Here is a 16,970-nt window from a genome sequence, read left to right as displayed (position 1 = left end):
CTTTTCAAATAATTTGTTATTTTCCAGTACAGTGAGCAGCTGTTTGGACACAATTCTTTCTAGAATCTTTGCAATAAAAGGCAGTTTTGAAATTGGTCTAAAATTTTGTGGGAGGGAGGGATCTAAACCAGGTTTCTTTAAAAGTGGGTTCACTCAAGCCGTTTTAAAATAATCAGGGACACAACCAGTAGATAGGGAGCTGTTAAAAACAGAGATCAAATGGGGCCCAACAGAATCCATTACTTTCAGTAAAAACTTTGTAGGTATTACATCAAGTGGGCTGGAGGACACTCATTTGTGACACTGTTTTTAAAAGCTCAGACAAGTCGATGGGATAAAACTGGTTAAAACTCTCTTGTTGCTGGTGAGGGACCTCTGAGTAAGAGGCCGTGGGGGTAATAGAGGCTCTGATTGACACCACCTTATGGGTATAATAAGATACAAACAATTCACAGTCATCATTACTTCCAGCTGAGGCACAAGGAGGGGTTGGGTTTACCAGCTAAACAACAGTCTTAAACAGAAACCTGGGATTGTGTTTATGTGTAGTCACTTTGCCTCATTAAGTAATAATTAAAAGCTGGATTCAACGATTTGGTGTCCTTCATGCAAGTCATTACAGCACAACCAGATTGGTAAATGCAGTCTATTTACATCACTTTATATGACTGCTGCATAGCAAAAGTGTTTTTTCTCCCAGCAGTCAAAACACTGTTATATTTAAGGTGAACAGTTTACCTGTGCTGGTGAATTTAGCTTCTTCTGATATTCTGTATCGGGTGTAAATGAAGCAGATTTGGGTAGGACTCTGGGGGAGCCAGATTCTGCATATGCCATTTGGGGTTGAGAGGTAGGTCTGGGACAGTGTTTCCTTGATGTTGTTGGTGTACTTTCAGCCACAGTGATGTGTGGTGGAGAAGACTTGGAAAAGGAAAAGGAAAATGAAAACAAAAGAAAGTTGAGCCATCAAGTATTTGCCATGATAGCTGTAATATATTCAATTGTGGGCATACAGCTTTTTATTAAGCAAATATTTCCATGAAAATACAGATGGTAAAAATATGCTCCATATCTAGAAGTGAGATCCATATCTGAATTTGGAGCCATGAAGGTACTCCAAAATCTGTTCAGCTCAGCTATTCAATTGGGGGAACCTGTGGTCCAAGTACAACATTTGTGCCATAAATAGTTGATTTACAGTATTGTCGAGACAAGAACCTGTCAGCATACTGTCAGACACACATCATGTCCTGTATACCATTCACTTTGTTGGTGTGTGACATAAAAATAACACGTAACTAAATTCAGCAATATTTGTCAATATTGTGTTCGCACCACCAATAATTCAAATGTTAAAACTTACTAGGATTCCATCCTTTGTATTTCTACCATTTTCTTTTTCTTCAGAATTCCCACTTATCCCTGGCAGGGTAGGAAGGGAAACACGCTGATCATCTAGCCGTCCTCCATGGCTGGAGGCAATGATTTTGAAGAATGCGTCAGTTTCTGCACCTGTTACGGAGAGTCAAGAGTTACTGCCAGAATGTCTCAGACAGAAAACACATACTTGACCTTACATGCCCTGTGTGTGTTTCTGACAAGTGGTTACATTATTTAAAGCACTTCCATTGTGTGTGGGTGTACTTTGTAAAGAGCAACGTTGTTCATCCATACGTCCACTTTGTGCATGACTGATCATTTTAAGGAACTGATCCTGCTCAGCTGGAGATGCCTCCTAAAAAAAAGAAAAGTAATGAGAAATGGGACGGCTCACAAATATCAACAGAAGTTGCCACTCAAAATAATCAGGAGACAAAATGAAACAACCACAGCCTCAATATTCATCACTAATGTCATTTTACTGTCTTACTTACATATTGGCAAAAATATAAGCTGTGTATTATGTGGCATGACATCTTACTTGGAGCTGTTGGTCAGATTTGGCATGGTTTAAGGAGCCAGATGCATCTGAAATGGGAGGATCTTTGCGCTGAGCAGATGGGGTAGCCAGATTCTGGAGGATTTGGGGTGCAGAACATCTCTGTTCATCTAGCCTTGTGTCCTGTGGAAGGAAAATATGATTCATTGTTGTAATGTTGGATCAAAGCAGTTGGATGTATTGCTAAACATATTCTATATCTGCAAAAATATATATATGTGAAGACTTTGTGGAACAAAATGACAAAAATTGTCTATAAGTTTTCATAATTGTGTTTACACCACATGTATGGGGCCAACCTGGACTTTGGAGACCATGTAACACAAGTAGTTTGCATCCCTCTCTGCAGCAGTTGATGTTGACGATGTACCTCCATTCTGTATCCCTGGCAATGAAGGAAGAGACAATCGCTGGTCATTAAGCCTTCGGCCCTGAGAGTCGGCAAGCAGGCTGAAGAACTTTTCAGAATCTGGACCTGTGATGGAAAAAAAGAGACGAGATAAGAGAGATGTTAGTTTTGATGAACAAATATGTAAACAATAATTACATTATAAGATGCAAGAGCAATGAAAGTATTATTGTAGAAACATTATAAGAAAGAAAAAATGCAGGAAGGCAAATATGTTTATTTTCTAACCTTTGGGCACAGTGCTCTGACTGGGCTCATGTCTGGGTGTGGACTGTGAACACTGGGACTCTTTGGTTATGATTTCAGGTAGCGAGCACCTTTGGTCCTCCATTCTGGAATCCTGTAAATACATGAGTCCAGCAATCCTCAGTGTTTTGTGGCACACCAAAACTTTGTGAAGTCCTGTTTTTGCTATTTGGAGCATCCCACAAATTACATGATATCTGTGTAATAGTTTGCCCATATTTTAAAGCCAGAGCCGACTTCACTATAGTATATTGCTACTTTCATCAATTGCTGTTAAAAATGTGAAATATTTTGTTCTTTGAAAAAGAAAAGTACCAACCTGGACTTTAGAGACCATGTAGCACAAGAAGCTTGAATCTTCTCCTGTAGTAGATTTTGCAGCAGTATTTTCATTCTCTAGTCCTGGTAATGACGGAAGAGACACTCGCTGGTCGTTGAGCCGTTGGCTCTGACTGTTGGCCAAGATGTTGAAGAACATTTCAGAATCTGGTCCGGGAAGATGAAACAAGAAAACAGGTGAAATAGTTATTTAATTATATAGACAGGGAACTTGAATTTAAATGAAAATGGAACTTGGCTCTGACGAGAAGAAATGGCAAGTAAGAGGCAATTACAAGCATTGCAATACACTTCTGGGAATGTTTACGTAATGTTTACATAATTTTCATTATCACCTGAGTTTAATGTACTTGCAGAATGCTTTATGTTTGTGTGTTTGGGTGTGCAGGGAGCACTCCTGCTAGGATCCAATGAACAGCGCTGGTCATCCATGCATCCACGCTGGCCATAGCTGATCATATTCATGAACTTCTGTTGTTCATCAGGTGATGCTTCCTATTAGACAAAAACAGTGTGATAAGAATGTGACCAAATCAGCATGAATTTATTTAACACATACAAGTCCGACAGACAGACCTTTATGAAATTGGAGCGGTCACGCTGAGAAGGAACCTGTAATTGGTTGGCTGGTACCAACAGAAGCTTTCTGTTTCTATCTGGAGTACTCTCTGTCACTGAGATGTTGGGGGAAGGGACAAGATGGTTATTACTCCTAGGTTCCTGAGAAAACAAGTCATATTTGGAGAAGACTTCAGTCATTTATTCATCACACCACCTGTGCAGTTGCATACACTAAGCCCTTTGCAACCTGTCTAGTACCCGGTATTTAAACCCTGGCCGTAACCCCTGCAATTCATCCATAATTAGGCTCATCGCCCAATGTAAAATGAAAACTACTCCTGAAAGCTAATCCTTTCAAACTCTCCACAGTAAAAGTCCTGGAGCCCATGTTGGGTTCAAACACATTAATGTAATATCAACATGTAATCAATTACAGCATATTACATTGCCAACAAGTTGTGATAAAATACAGTTATTTTAGTTATAAACTTATTTTGGTCACTTTTGAAAATTAAATAATTCTGTGCAAAAATATATAAAAGAAATACACAATTCTTTATAATACAGTACAAATAAATTTCCAACACAGGGTTGGATGTTATGCTACAAAGTTCTTACCAGCACAGCATTGGTAGTTTCTGATTTTGAGTCCACTTCACCAGCTGCCATGATGAAAAATACAAAAAGTAAATGGAAAACTAAATAAAATGTGAAACAGTGGAGAAGGTTACACAAGTATTTCCTGCAATTGATAGAGAATCCATTAAATCCTTTAATGGAACTATTGTATGTGCAATGGAAATTATCCTGGTTGATGCTAGTCCAAATGTGTACTGGGTATGGCTTGCTGGTGGGCTTTTAAATAACAGTTAAGCCATGTGTATTAACCCATGACCATTAAGAACCCAGCCTGTGACCCGATCTTAATATTACCATCTGTAATCCCAGATGAAAACATAATCCTCAGCATAGAGAGGGATGATCTTTTTCCACTGGTAGGTGTACATATTCTTCCTTCTGACTTAACAATGCTTAAATTTCATGTTACACATTTTGATGCCGCGACATTGTCAATGTATGGTGCAAGTAGCCATATGCCACAAGATTTAAAAAAAACAAAAATTAAAAGTTATCAGTAGGATACACAAGGTTTTTACATTTGTATTGTAGGTTCATTTCAATGTGATAGTTTACAAATTAGAAGCAAGGACAATATATTTTGGTAAATGGCCTTTTGCTCACTACACAGTAATGAGCATTTAACTAGATAAGGGGGATAGAAAACACCCCGCATATTTATTGAACAAATTAAATTGAAATAAGATTGTCTGTAGGGCATAGTTGTGAATATTCTCTTAAAGGCAAGGATATCAGTCTAATGATTTAAAGTAATTCTCAGCAAGAAAGTTCATTCTTTGTGAACAGCATGTTTGACAAAGCTTGTAGGTGGACTATGAGTTGAGGTCATTTTATCAGTCTGCTGGAATACTATGCACACAATTTAAAGTGAATTACATTTTTATTACACATTTTTAAATCAAAGACCAAGAACACCCACCACACTTGCTCTTAGCAATATATGCATACATGGTAGTTGTGCAGGAACTCTTAACACAGCAGTTGAGACATTTTGTCTAAGATTACATTTCACGGGGGGGGGGGGGTACCTACAGAGAAAGAAATGTTTTGGTTTCTCTCTAGATCGCAATCTCATACTTAATGAGAATGAATACATGATCGCTACACACACAGCCACCCACCCCTCTATCGACTTAAATACATCTACATTAGTCTTTAACAAGACATTTGGTGTGAGATGGTCCATTTGGTAAGGATGCAATTTTTTGATCTACAAAGTTAGGGAAATCAAATATATTTAACAAGTGATAATTTAAGTTACAGCAGTAAAATCAAAATATGAATATGGTCCAATTAAATATAATACAATTTAAATTACAGCAGTATATAGAACCCAATTCATAACCAAAAAAAAAAAATATATAAAAATTCACTTCAGATGTCAGAGATGCTGTGACAGCAGACCAGCAACCACTCATCTCAAACGAAAGACTAAACCTTTAATCCAGTGTGCTCTTCCCTGTATCAAATGCAATTTATTAGATGTGCTGCATGATGAAGCACATCAGTGTGCTCTTCCCTGACCCAATCTAACAATCAGGATTAGGAAGTTGGTCCAGACTTTTCAGGTCATTGAGGAAGCTGGTTGGAGTCAGGATGTGAGATGACCCTGTCAAGAAAATAATGTTAATATAAAAGATAAAAACCTTTTGAACTACATTTTTGGGATAAAAAAAAAAAAAAAAAAAAAAACACCCCATGGCCTCCACAACAGTGATTGCTTACCAATCAGCACTTCCCATTTCCCATCAGTGGCTCGAGTGACTTCATAAGCAGAGCGCATCTCTGAGTGTGACACCCCACCAATCACAAATATAATAAGCCGAGGTCCAGAGCGATATTCTGTTGGAGATTTATTTTTGTGCCAGTGTCCAAAACGTGCACTGCTGTAAGAGAACACACAATTGCGCAACAATTACTATAACTAATCCTTGTTTGCGATCAGTCAGTTTTAAAAGTATAAGTAATCAATTTCCACACACTTCAAAAAGTATGCAAAGCTCCTCTTTGATGCTGTATTCACATAATTGAACTTGGAAAATGGCAAGTTCTATAAAATCATCCTTTTGGCAGAATGCCAGCACACCTGCCTTATCCACTCAGAAGGCAAATTGCTCATTAGTTAATGAGATGTTTAAGAAATAATTCAATGCACGTGTGGGAGTGTGCAAGCAGCCCTGCTGGTCAAACACCTAGTTTAAGTTTATATTTGCATTTATGCCTTGTTTACTACTTCCGCTAATCAGTTTCATAATGTTATATTCCATGTCCGGTTTTATATAGCCAGCCTATATTCTAGTGTTTATATTAATGACAACTCTGTTTTAATTCTGCACTTTGCTAAACACACACGCATTATGCAGATTATGCCATGAGAGTAGTTTGTATAAGCACTATCATGATAGGAATTCTGGGGGATATTTGTATTCAAAGAAACTGGCTTGTTTTACCGTTTCAGCTTGCTTTGTGAAAAGCTGGAGTCTGAGAATAAGTATTTAAACATTAATCTGTCTGATACCCCAGTTGTTGTTTGTTTCTTTTATACACATTGTGAACTCTAACAAAATGTGCTGTTAAGAGTCAGTTTCCAGCACCCACCTGACTGCAGTTGTTGACTGAGTTGTGTTGATGGGAGGAGGATTAGAAATGAAGGGCCACTGATTTTTGTCTAGTTTGTCCTCTATGGCATTCTGTGATGAGAAATATAACTGTAAAAACCACAAGCAAAATTGAGCAGGTTTGCCAGCAACATCAGAAACCTCATATTGGGTTAATACCTCCATGACATCTTTGATTATGGGCGTCCATCTAGAGAGCTGATATGTGCTCTCCGTACGCTCCTTCCGCTCTGGCAGGGTTTTTCCAGCATTCCGACCCTATCAATATGGAGATGTGACACTGAGAATACATTTTCTCTCAACATTCAGGCTTAACCAAACGGCAATCAAATATACCCCAGCTATGATGTTGCATCCCAGGTTCTGCAGGTTGGTGATGATATTGCGGTCGGCCTGTATGTTTGCATGCTGGATGAGCTTGCCAAGATTCTCCTCCCCAATGCCTGCATGAATAACCACACTTTATTTAAAAAATAAATAAAAACACAAGACTTGATTCTCTGCTATTCACTCCAAAGCTTCTGTTCATATTTGCCTTGTAATTGAGACAGACCTTTTTTCTTGTGGAATATGTACAGCAGTATGATGCGGATTTTGTCATAGGTCTCAATTTCACTGTTGAGGAGCACAGGAACAATGCTCTTCATGGCATCCTTTAGAGGTTCTCCTCCTGCATTTGCTCCCATTGCCAGGTCCTGTGGAAGACACCCGTGGTAAACTATCAAGTACAACTGGAATCTGAATGACCAACTACAACTTCAGTTAGCTGACAGCTTATTCAGGAGGATGACTTGCTTTCAACCCTTTTCCATTTCTTTTCCCCAACACTTGACCACATGACCTTATTATGGTTTTAGGAGTACTACATAAGCACTCTACAAAAAAAATGACCCTTTCAAAAACTAAGCAAGTGTGCATATATATATTTTTGTATATATATAATTTTTTTAATGCTGGTGTTACATAAACTGCTCTAATAATTTCAGAATATTTACAACTTTTCCATGAGAAAATGTCCTAAATTACACAGTAAACCTGCAGAGTAGCATTTGTAATCCATTAACCATGTCAAAAATATGGACTCTTAGCCACTTGGGCTTTTATACTTAACATCTAGCTTTGGGATTTCCCTTTAATGCAATCCTGGGCACTGTGACCTCCCTAAAAACTCTTGCTAAGCTGCATGATATTGAAGCCTTGTTGTTAAGGCCAATCAATGACAAAACTTTCTATGAGCAATTGAAACTAGAGTGGCTAGGAGAGCACATAAAAATACATCACATCATTATGCTCATAGCATTACACACATTTGTATTGGCTTGTCCAAACAATGCTGAACAGTTAGACAAATGACAGCTGACAGAGCTGTTGCTGTTTGGATCACACTGTCTATCTTCGAGCCAAAACATGACCATTGGATTAAAGAGGCAGCTTTCAGACATGCTAACAATCCATTAGTGCAGTCGAGTGATTCACTTGTACAAAAAGGCCCCATTAACACTTGCATCTCATAATGCCACAACTATGCATAGCTTTTCCTTTCCTGTATGCTCATGACTCATCTGATCGAGGACTACACATGGAATACTTGCCCTTAGGGAGACAAAGCATGTCTGCCAGATAAACACTGGGGCTTGGTACTGGTCAGGCATGTGATTTTATTGTAGGCTCATGTTGATAGGATTCCTACACTACCAAGTAGTATATGCATGCATATGTTATTAAATGCCTTTCACACTCAGTGATGACATAACACAGCCTTCGGCAGATATATGGCCGTTGATATCTTGTCCCAAGCTTCTTATGCAATATTATGCTTCTCCATTAAATACCAGTCTGTGCCAGTGGCATTTAAGCCAGAGGAGCAATAAATAAAGACGCTATTGAGGTCATGGAGTGTGCAAAGTGAATGGGACCCATTAATTCCATGTCTGACATTCTCTCCAAGATACTTACTTACTGTCAGTGAATAACAGTGAAACATTTTAGTTGATCCCTTGTTATATAAACCACCCCCCCACACAGGTTGTTTTGCCAACAATTCATGAGCAGACACATCCCAAGAATTTTAGGTAAAATGACCAAATTGCTATCTATAGGTGCCTCTCTTCAGGGATCAAGAGAACTTTGTCATGTTTGTATTTATACCTCCAACTAAACATGTACATGACAATTATAGCTTCACTCATAATGTACTATCTAGATGAAATTAACCACCTCTCATTTAAGACATTTCAAAAAACGTATTTTTTAATCAGCTGTTTGTTGTGACATTAATGCTATTTGTATCCTTATTGCTTTGAGACAAATTCAATAGTCTATTCCTATTATACATCCTACATGAGTACTGACCTGTTCCACTTCAATAAGCTTATCAAGAGAGGCCTTGAATTTCTTCATACAAGCTTCAGCTAGGTGCAAATGGGTAGAGTACTGTGAATTAAAAATAAATAAGAGATTGTTAATTTATTTATAACAAATTCATATTTAAAACCCATAAAACCTTTTGTCAAAGCTACAAGCATGACTGACAACTCGACATGAGCGCAAATACTTCTGGAGCTACTCCACGGAACAGTGAAAGGTTAGCTTTTCGTCACACTCACAGTGCTCAGCTCCTTCTGATACTGTGGCATCTTCTTTAACATCTGGGAGAGATCTTTTATGTTTGCCTGAAATGAAACACATTTTAACCAAAATGCATTATAAACAGACATAACGCTCTTCATCTTATCAGAAACCTTTCATAATAATTTTACTAAATTGAGTACCACACAAGGACACTCACATTGTCAGTGCACATTCTCTTGCTTTCACAAAAGGTGCGAAGAAGCTCTGTCACTTTCCTGCAAAAGTGGGTTTTGAATGAGATTAGTCACCTTGTGCAGGAGCACAATTAGATTTTTCTGCAAGTACCTTATAGGGTCAAATTTTTACCCAACTTTTATATTAGCACACATCATACTTCAGAGTCATTCCACTAACTTTTGTGTTTCCACTGATCACAAAACAGCCCGCTTTATATTTACACAGGCGGAACATATTTTATGCCATCTATTAAGATTACTGCAAACTGACAAGGGCCTACATTATAATTGTCATAGATTAGTCAATCAATTCATTACTCTCCACCAAATGTGTTACAATTCAACACTTGAATTTCTTGCCATGGTGTAACACATGATTTCTAACTTTGAGAACACCAAGCAAAGCGTGTGTTTTGAAGAAGTTATTACAGGTGAAAGCTAGGACCACAACTTGTTAGGAAGGATGACAGTGAGACCCAATCATGTGGAGATAAACATACTCATCTAGTTGTGAGAGACTTACTTAGTGACATCTGCAATGTGCATATGTCTGAGCTGAACCCAGAGCTCATCATCTTCGTCCAGCAACACTTCTCTCATTTTCGAATCCCCAATGCCAGTTGTCTGATAACTGAAACACAAGTACACATGTATAACACAAATGGGAATGGAGAAACGGTACACCCAATACAGCACACTGACCTGGCAAAATAATTGAACAGCAGCTGATATACAATAAGATGTTCACTCACGTATAGATGTCCTGTTTGATATCTAGCAAATCATAGGCCATCGCCTGGAAGGTCAACTCATGTAGGATAGGTGAGATGGGATCAAATCCACGCTCAACAATCAGTAGCTGGGAGCGCGCCTTGTCTGCACCCTTTAAAAATAAAATAATTTTTTTAATTTATTTTTATATCTCTCCCTCATCTCAATGAAATCTCCTTCACAGATCCTTAAATTAGCATTTACTCTATAGTATGCATGAAATAAGGCCCTTTGTTATGTTTGTGAATGTGTCATGCAGTGATTTAACATGAAGCCTCCCTTAAGCAAACTTTCAATGTCAAGTACAGTTAAAGAGAATACTTAAACAGCATTGCAATGCAGTTCGGGGGTGGGGATACATGCCTGTTACGCCCCAATCTCAGAAACAAGGAAATGTCAGCTAAGAGAGACAGAAAAGAAGGGAAGAAGGGGTAAGAGGTCCAGCAAAGTGTGAGAAAGTAAACAGGAAATAAAACCCAGAAACCAAAGAAACAGCCACAACCTGTGAAGGTGAAAGGCAGCACAATCAAAGAAGAAGTGTATTCTTATACAGAAAAGTTGGTATAGCAGGAAAAATAAAGAAGTATAACAATTCAGTTAACCATTATTCAAATAATTGTTTTAATACAGTAGAGCACATAATTGTTGTGGCTATGTAGTTCCTAACCTCCCCCATGCTTGGGTTGTCAGCTTTGTGAGCAATAAGCCGCTGATAGACCTCCTCAGCCAGTCTAGCATTCTCCTCTGGTCCCCTAAGAGAGACAGAGGTATACAAGTGAATTATCAAATTCAGTGGCAAACTATGGTTTGTTTACTTCAATCCTAGGCTTCCATACTTGTGATAGCGGATTATAGGGTACTCCTTAAGTGTATCACACAAGGTCGCAATCTGCTCTGCCAGATTTTCCATCATTTTGCCTTTTTCTTCATTTGGCTGACAACGATAGAAGGAGTACATGGAGGTCGGGTCATCCAGGGAGAATACCTGCAGGTGTAAGAGGGATTGAGGTTTTGTTATACGGTAATGTTTACAACAATCATGCTTCACTATTGATCTTTTTAAATTAACAATGAAAACCTAACGGCATGTAATGTGAAAGGTGCTGCTCATGGTGCTCAAGAATTGTGACCACACTCTTCCAGCTCATTGTGGTTTTACTGCCTGCAATGTTAATGTTTTGTTTGCTTCTTAACCTTCTCTTCAACTGTGTTTCTAGCCTCAGCAGGCAGCATTTGAAGTGAAAGCTCTGATAACCCATGATCTGCCACGCCCGAAACACTACACCGACAAAATAGAGACTAGCTGCTGTACATAATGGAACACTTAGCAGCTAGAGACCGATATTTCTCAAGAACTGTTAGTAACCAAAACATATCTAAAACAAAAGTGTATAAGCTGTGTGGCCTAAAATGAAGTTGTTTAGGTAAATGAGATCATGCCCTACCTGGGACTCATATGGCAGAAAAGCAACATTGACCTCTTTCAAAGTTTTGACGAACTTGGAAAGTCTGGATTTCCCAATCTCAGCAAAGAGACCATCTGGACAAGCTATGGAAGTAAAAACAAAGAAATTAGAAATGTCAAAAGTGTGATCTAATGATTAGATATATTTTGAAAGTTTAAATGTTTTGCACAGTACATTTAAAAATAACAGATTTATAAACATATTACCTTTAGGTTTAATCATCATGTGTTTAAACATGGAATTTCAACATGAAAGTAATGATGCAAATAAGCACAGTACACACAAAATCTTACTGTCAGTGAAGAAGATGTGTGCTGCTTTGTAAGTAAAAGCAGAGTCTTTGAAGTCATTTATCAGTGCATGAACTGACTGTAATAGAAAACAAATTAAGGTTAAGAACATGGTTTTATAAAAAAAAAAAAAAAAAAAAACCAACCCACACCCCACACACAGGGCACAGAATAATATAGAGGGACCTGAGGAAAAGGCAACATCTAACCTTCTCCACAGGTGAAATCAAATAAATGGCCTCCAAAGAAGAGATTGGCTCTCTTCGTTTACTGATGTCCTCCACAACTGAAAAGGAGAAAACAGTACTTTTACTACATTAAACATCTGGCTAAATATTGCATGGAGCTGCAAATAAAAGCATCTAAAGTGACAGTTATAGAATGGATAAGCGGATAAAAATTAGTAAATGCTAGCATGAATTAAGTGTGTGGGGAACATCAATCCATGGGAAATTCACACATTTGGTTGCTTTAAACACTTTCACAAGTGCAGATTTAGACTTTATTATTGTTGTACTACTGTATTGTATTACTTTGTATGGACTGCATTGGTTTTATGTTAAGCAAAATCAGGCAGTTACCATTTATGCCCCTGGAGAATGTGGGTATTGTCATGGCCATCAAGATGTGATGTTGGGAAGAGGTTGAGCATTTTGTATGTGGCCAGGACAACATTTCTTACATTTCACTTGAACTACCCAAACCCTGCTTTAAGCACATACTATAAAAATCCCCAGACTGCTCTATGACAAGAGTTCAAAGACGCTGGCGAAAGTTAAAGCACATTGCTTACTAAGTTTGATCCCTCATGTATACAACTGATCCATGGGATGCAAGACCATAATTGTCTGTACACTTACTGGTCACCCCCTCTGCCAAGATGTCAGACATCTTGCAGCAAGAGGATAGAATCCGCATGCCCATGTGATCCACAATAAGAACCTGAAGAAACACGAGATAGACAGGATATAAAGACAGTATGATAAAAATCAGGTTTTCTGGAGTCTTGATTGCCAACTGTTACCTTCCATTCCCCATCCTTCTTAACACTCTTGATGATGCCATTGAGGATTTCTGTAGAAGAGAAGTTCATGAGATTACAGACTTGAGGAAACATTTCTAATGCTGCACAAAATTCTTTAGGTAAAACAGTAAGAAGTGTTGCTGGCAATGCAGTTTGTAACGCCATGTGTTTAATTTTTGTTACAGGATTTATTCATAATTGTACAATACATCTCCTGGCAAATTCCTCAATTATGACAAAAAGTGGCATTCAATCCATTATAAACCAGTGACTAAACACTAACAATACATGTGGCTTAATTGAGTTGTGATGCCTAAAGTTGAATTACTCTAAATAGATATAAGGGCAGGGGAAATATCAAATTGAAATGTTGCATTTCATGTATAAACATAGTGCAAGAGGTTAGAGGTCTCTAAAACTCCAAATGAGGAACTAGGAACTTTCTTGAACAAACTCTTATTTAGCACTTGTATTTACCAACTCAGTTAGGTGCAACTTCCTTCATTTTACTGTTGAGATTACAGTGCGCACACATACACCCACCATTGACTTTTAAAAAAAAAAAAAGGCCCAACAGATGAGGTTTGGTACTGCAAGGTTTCAGAGTGCAGATGGTTCACCTTGCACAAAAACCTAACATTAACCTTCAACGTTAAAGAGCTGAGGTGCCATTTCACACAGCAAAAGCCATTAGTGTAGTTATTGTTTAGGCCCTAATCTACTCACCCGAAACTAGGTGTCTAACCACCTCAGCTAAATACAGTACAGAAGGTAGGTGAGAGTGGGAAGAGACACGAATAACAAGACAAACACCATTGTGATACCATGTTCAACATTTCCATGTTTAACCTCATTAGAAACACAGCGGTGACTCTCCAAGACATAGGAGTCATTGTTATAAGTCTTATTACCACATCAGTTCACTTGACATAATTGGCTATAAATAAAAAAATATAAATTGTTCTTCACCTTCTGTTAACATCTATTGTAAATCACCATGTTATGAATGGTTTCCAAAATAATGTTTAGCGTTTCTCCCCCCCCCCCCGAAGATAGTTTGACAAAATGGAAAATTCCTCACTGACAAACATCTTGTGCCACAAAGCCCACTCTATTTCCATAAAGGAAACTGGAAGAGATGACCATTTGTAACTGGGGTTCTCCACGTTAAAGTCAAAAGCCAACAAACCATTTTTGCAATCTTAATCTTAGCCTATATTGTGGTCATTTGTGCAAAGTGTACCGAAATATCAGCATACAAAATTGCTCCGAGGCCTGTCCTAGTTACAGAATGCTATATTAGTCCTTATTTGCCTTTATTCTGTCCCTGCTTTGAGTTTATTACAAAAGATGACAGCATTAACAATGAAAAGGGAGAGGCCCTGCACAATTGCCATGCTTTAACTCAACTTGCGGGAACAACAGTGTTTTCGAGCATCAGATCGTGCACGTAAGACCGTCCACATGCTACCTTCCCATTTCCTAAGGCCGGCCACACAAATACGGATTTCATATTCAAATTTGTGCAAGGAGGGCATTCCAAAACTCAGAAATAAAAAAGGTTACATGCTTAGCACAAGCTAACAACAAGTCATTATTGGCGTGATCTCTGAATCCTGGGCATTGTCAGGGTTACTTGCATTACCAGTACACACCTGTCGATTTCAGCACTTCTGAGTGATGGGCGTGTTCACACTACACTCCTACGCTATACAACAAAATATACAATTGCAAACATCTTGAAACCCTTGGCATAGTTAAAAGGATATAATGTTTACAGACATGCATTACAATTATAAGTTGAACTTACATTAATAGTTGAAATATTAAACAAAAAAGTATCGGCTAATCTTAAACTGTACTATTGCATCAACAACGCTAATTGTCCTTGTAGAGATTCGTGTATACTTGTATTAATCATTAACGTTACCTACCGTTACTTGAAGTAGCCTAACGTTACTGTTAATGCCCCATTAATTCTATGACGTGATGGAAATATAGTTGTCAAAAGAGACATCATCTGAGTTCATATTGAAATATCACTACCGTTACATTAAAACATTTTTGTAACTAACGTATTTATTTCGTTGATGTTTAAATCGTTTACAGCATAACAATGTACAAGTGTACCAGCTGATTTAACTTAGTCCATCACAAGCGACGTTACCGAACTTCCTTCCTTCCTTTAAGCTAGCCAACATTAGCCTATAACTTGGACTGTCATGCATTTCTACTCACTAACGCCGCTTTTTACGTCCGCAAAATGTCACAAAACACACCATTTCCCCTCAGCAAACGTTGTTACCAATACATGCAACACAAAAATACTAGTTCTTACCCCCGATGTGTAAGCCTAAACATGATTTCCGTCGATAATGTTAGCATTTTATTTAGGACTGGACCAGGAAGAAACAATTGGTGGACCAACTTGCCCAGCAGTGTTTTGTGTTATAATTTGAGCGTCAATTTACCAAGCGAGAGATAACCTCGAATAAACTACTTAGGTGTTTTTAGTTGTAAGAAACTTCTGAAAGCAGACAATATTACAACGAGTGTGTCACTTACTTTCTCCTACTACCGCTTTCAGCCCACTTGGAGCCATCTTGACAGCAGTCTGCGGGCTAGTCGGTCACTTCCTCCTTTTTAAAGCCTGGGCTATGGAACTCCTAAAGTGCCAGAAGAATCAATAAATGAATAAAAGAATAAAGAAATAAATGCGGAAATATATGCAAGAAAGAATGAATTAATGAAAGAATAAATAAATAAATATAAAAAAGAAAGAATACATTCATTAAAGAATAAATACATATGTTTGCTTTAACCTTTTCCTTACGAAACCTATTGACATTGTCATTCCCTTTTAATTGATTGATATATTTATTTCAAACATGTTTTTTTTTTTAAAAAGCATACATTCAGAATAACACAAAACAAAACAAAAAAAACATTTAGCAACCAAACATACAATTTATGATTGCCAAAAAAAGAAAACTTTTACTTACATGTTTGGAAGGGGGTAGGAAGAAGTAAAACTTATATACTCCTACCCCCTTTTAATCTCTAGATAGTTAACTAATAATTACAAAATTATCCAGTCAATTCGTGCACCCACTCAATATATATTCACACTCCCCACCTACATATGGATCCCTGAGGGAAAAACAAACATACAAAAAAAAACTAAAAACCCTTTTGTTAACACCCTTCTTTGTCTCTGTATTTCTGGAGAACAGTTTCTTTGAATCTATTTTTAAATTGAAATATGTTTGGACACTCTTTGACCCCATCTTTTATTTTGTTCAATATTTTGACACCATACACTCACCTAAAGGATTATTAGGAACACCTGTTCAATTTCTCATTAATGCAATTATCTAATCAACCAATCACATGGCAGTTGCTTCAATGCATTTAGGGGTGTGGTCCTGGTCAAGACAATCTCCTGAACTCCAAACTGAATGTCAGAATGGGAAAGAAAGGTGATTTTAGCAATTTTGAGCGTGGCATGGTTGTTGGTGCCAGACGGGCCGGTCTGAGTATTGCACAATCTGCTCAGTTACTGGGATTTTCATGCACAACCATTTCTAGGGTTCAAAGAATGGTGTGAAAATGGAAAAACATCCAGTATGCGGCAGTCCTGTGGGCGAAAATGCCTTGTTGATGCTAGAGGTCAGAAGAGAATGGGCCGACTGATTCAAGCTGATAGAAGAGCAACTTTGACTGAAATAACCACTCGTTACAACCGAGGTATGCAGCAAAGCATTTGTGAAGCCACAACACGCACAACCTTGAGGCGGATGGGCTACAACAGCAGAAGACCCCACCGGGTACCACTCATCTCCACTACAAATAGGAAAAAGA

At 38.0% G+C, this 16,970-nt stretch overlaps 2 protein-coding genes across 4 annotated transcripts in view; both read right to left on the bottom strand.

Annotated features, from left to right (window-relative positions):
- The window catches only part of LOC123958597 (integrator complex subunit 3 homolog), an 8,213-nt gene extending 3,365 nt beyond the window's left edge, over nucleotides 1-4,848 (bottom strand). The window contains exons 1-10 of one of the 2 annotated variants that reach the window (XM_046032048.1): nucleotides 4,113-4,848; nucleotides 3,510-3,653; nucleotides 3,269-3,428; nucleotides 2,914-3,080; nucleotides 2,577-2,688; nucleotides 2,239-2,414; nucleotides 1,922-2,062; nucleotides 1,645-1,735; nucleotides 1,364-1,512; nucleotides 739-921 (exon numbers count right to left, since the gene is read on the bottom strand). In XM_046032048.1, the coding sequence (XP_045888004.1) occupies nucleotides 739-921; nucleotides 1,364-1,512; nucleotides 1,645-1,735; nucleotides 1,922-2,062; nucleotides 2,239-2,414; nucleotides 2,577-2,688; nucleotides 2,914-3,080; nucleotides 3,269-3,428; nucleotides 3,510-3,653; nucleotides 4,113-4,163 (1,374 nt within the window). In that variant the 5' untranslated portion in view covers nucleotides 4,164-4,848. The remainder of the gene's footprint in view (nucleotides 1-738; nucleotides 922-1,363; nucleotides 1,513-1,644; nucleotides 1,736-1,921; nucleotides 2,063-2,238; nucleotides 2,415-2,576; nucleotides 2,689-2,913; nucleotides 3,081-3,268; nucleotides 3,429-3,509; nucleotides 3,654-4,112) is intronic. The other variant, XM_046032057.1, reaches the window with a different exon arrangement.
- A 146-nt stretch (nucleotides 4,849-4,994) lies between these two features.
- On the bottom strand, nucleotides 4,995-15,775 carry stxbp2 (syntaxin binding protein 2). 2 transcript variants are annotated; one of them, XM_046032071.1, is made up of 19 exons: nucleotides 15,675-15,775; nucleotides 13,110-13,159; nucleotides 12,946-13,027; nucleotides 12,295-12,371; nucleotides 12,089-12,164; nucleotides 11,775-11,878; nucleotides 11,166-11,314; nucleotides 10,997-11,081; nucleotides 10,311-10,441; nucleotides 10,082-10,189; nucleotides 9,540-9,597; nucleotides 9,358-9,423; nucleotides 9,104-9,184; nucleotides 7,305-7,446; nucleotides 7,088-7,194; nucleotides 6,911-7,009; nucleotides 6,732-6,823; nucleotides 5,859-6,019; nucleotides 4,995-5,742 (listed from the first exon to the last, which is right to left on the bottom strand). In XM_046032071.1, exons 1-19 carry the CDS (start codon nucleotides 15,709-15,711, stop codon nucleotides 5,663-5,665), a joined length of 1,785 nt encoding a protein of 594 aa, XP_045888027.1. In that variant the 5' UTR covers nucleotides 15,712-15,775; the 3' UTR covers nucleotides 4,995-5,662. The 2 variants fall into 2 exon arrangements, with proteins under 2 accessions (XP_045888027.1, XP_045888036.1); XM_046032080.1 differs by having other exon boundaries at nucleotides 5,859-6,016.
- Nucleotides 15,776-16,970: the final 1,195 nt, after the last annotated feature.

The sequence above is a fragment of the Micropterus dolomieu genome, linkage group LG02, assembly GCF_021292245.1.
Source record: "Micropterus dolomieu isolate WLL.071019.BEF.003 ecotype Adirondacks linkage group LG02, ASM2129224v1, whole genome shotgun sequence".
Taxonomy (NCBI): Eukaryota; Metazoa; Chordata; class Actinopteri; order Centrarchiformes; family Centrarchidae; genus Micropterus; species Micropterus dolomieu.
Note: the sequence above shows the minus strand (reverse complement) of the source record. Positions and strands in the feature narration are given on the sequence as shown.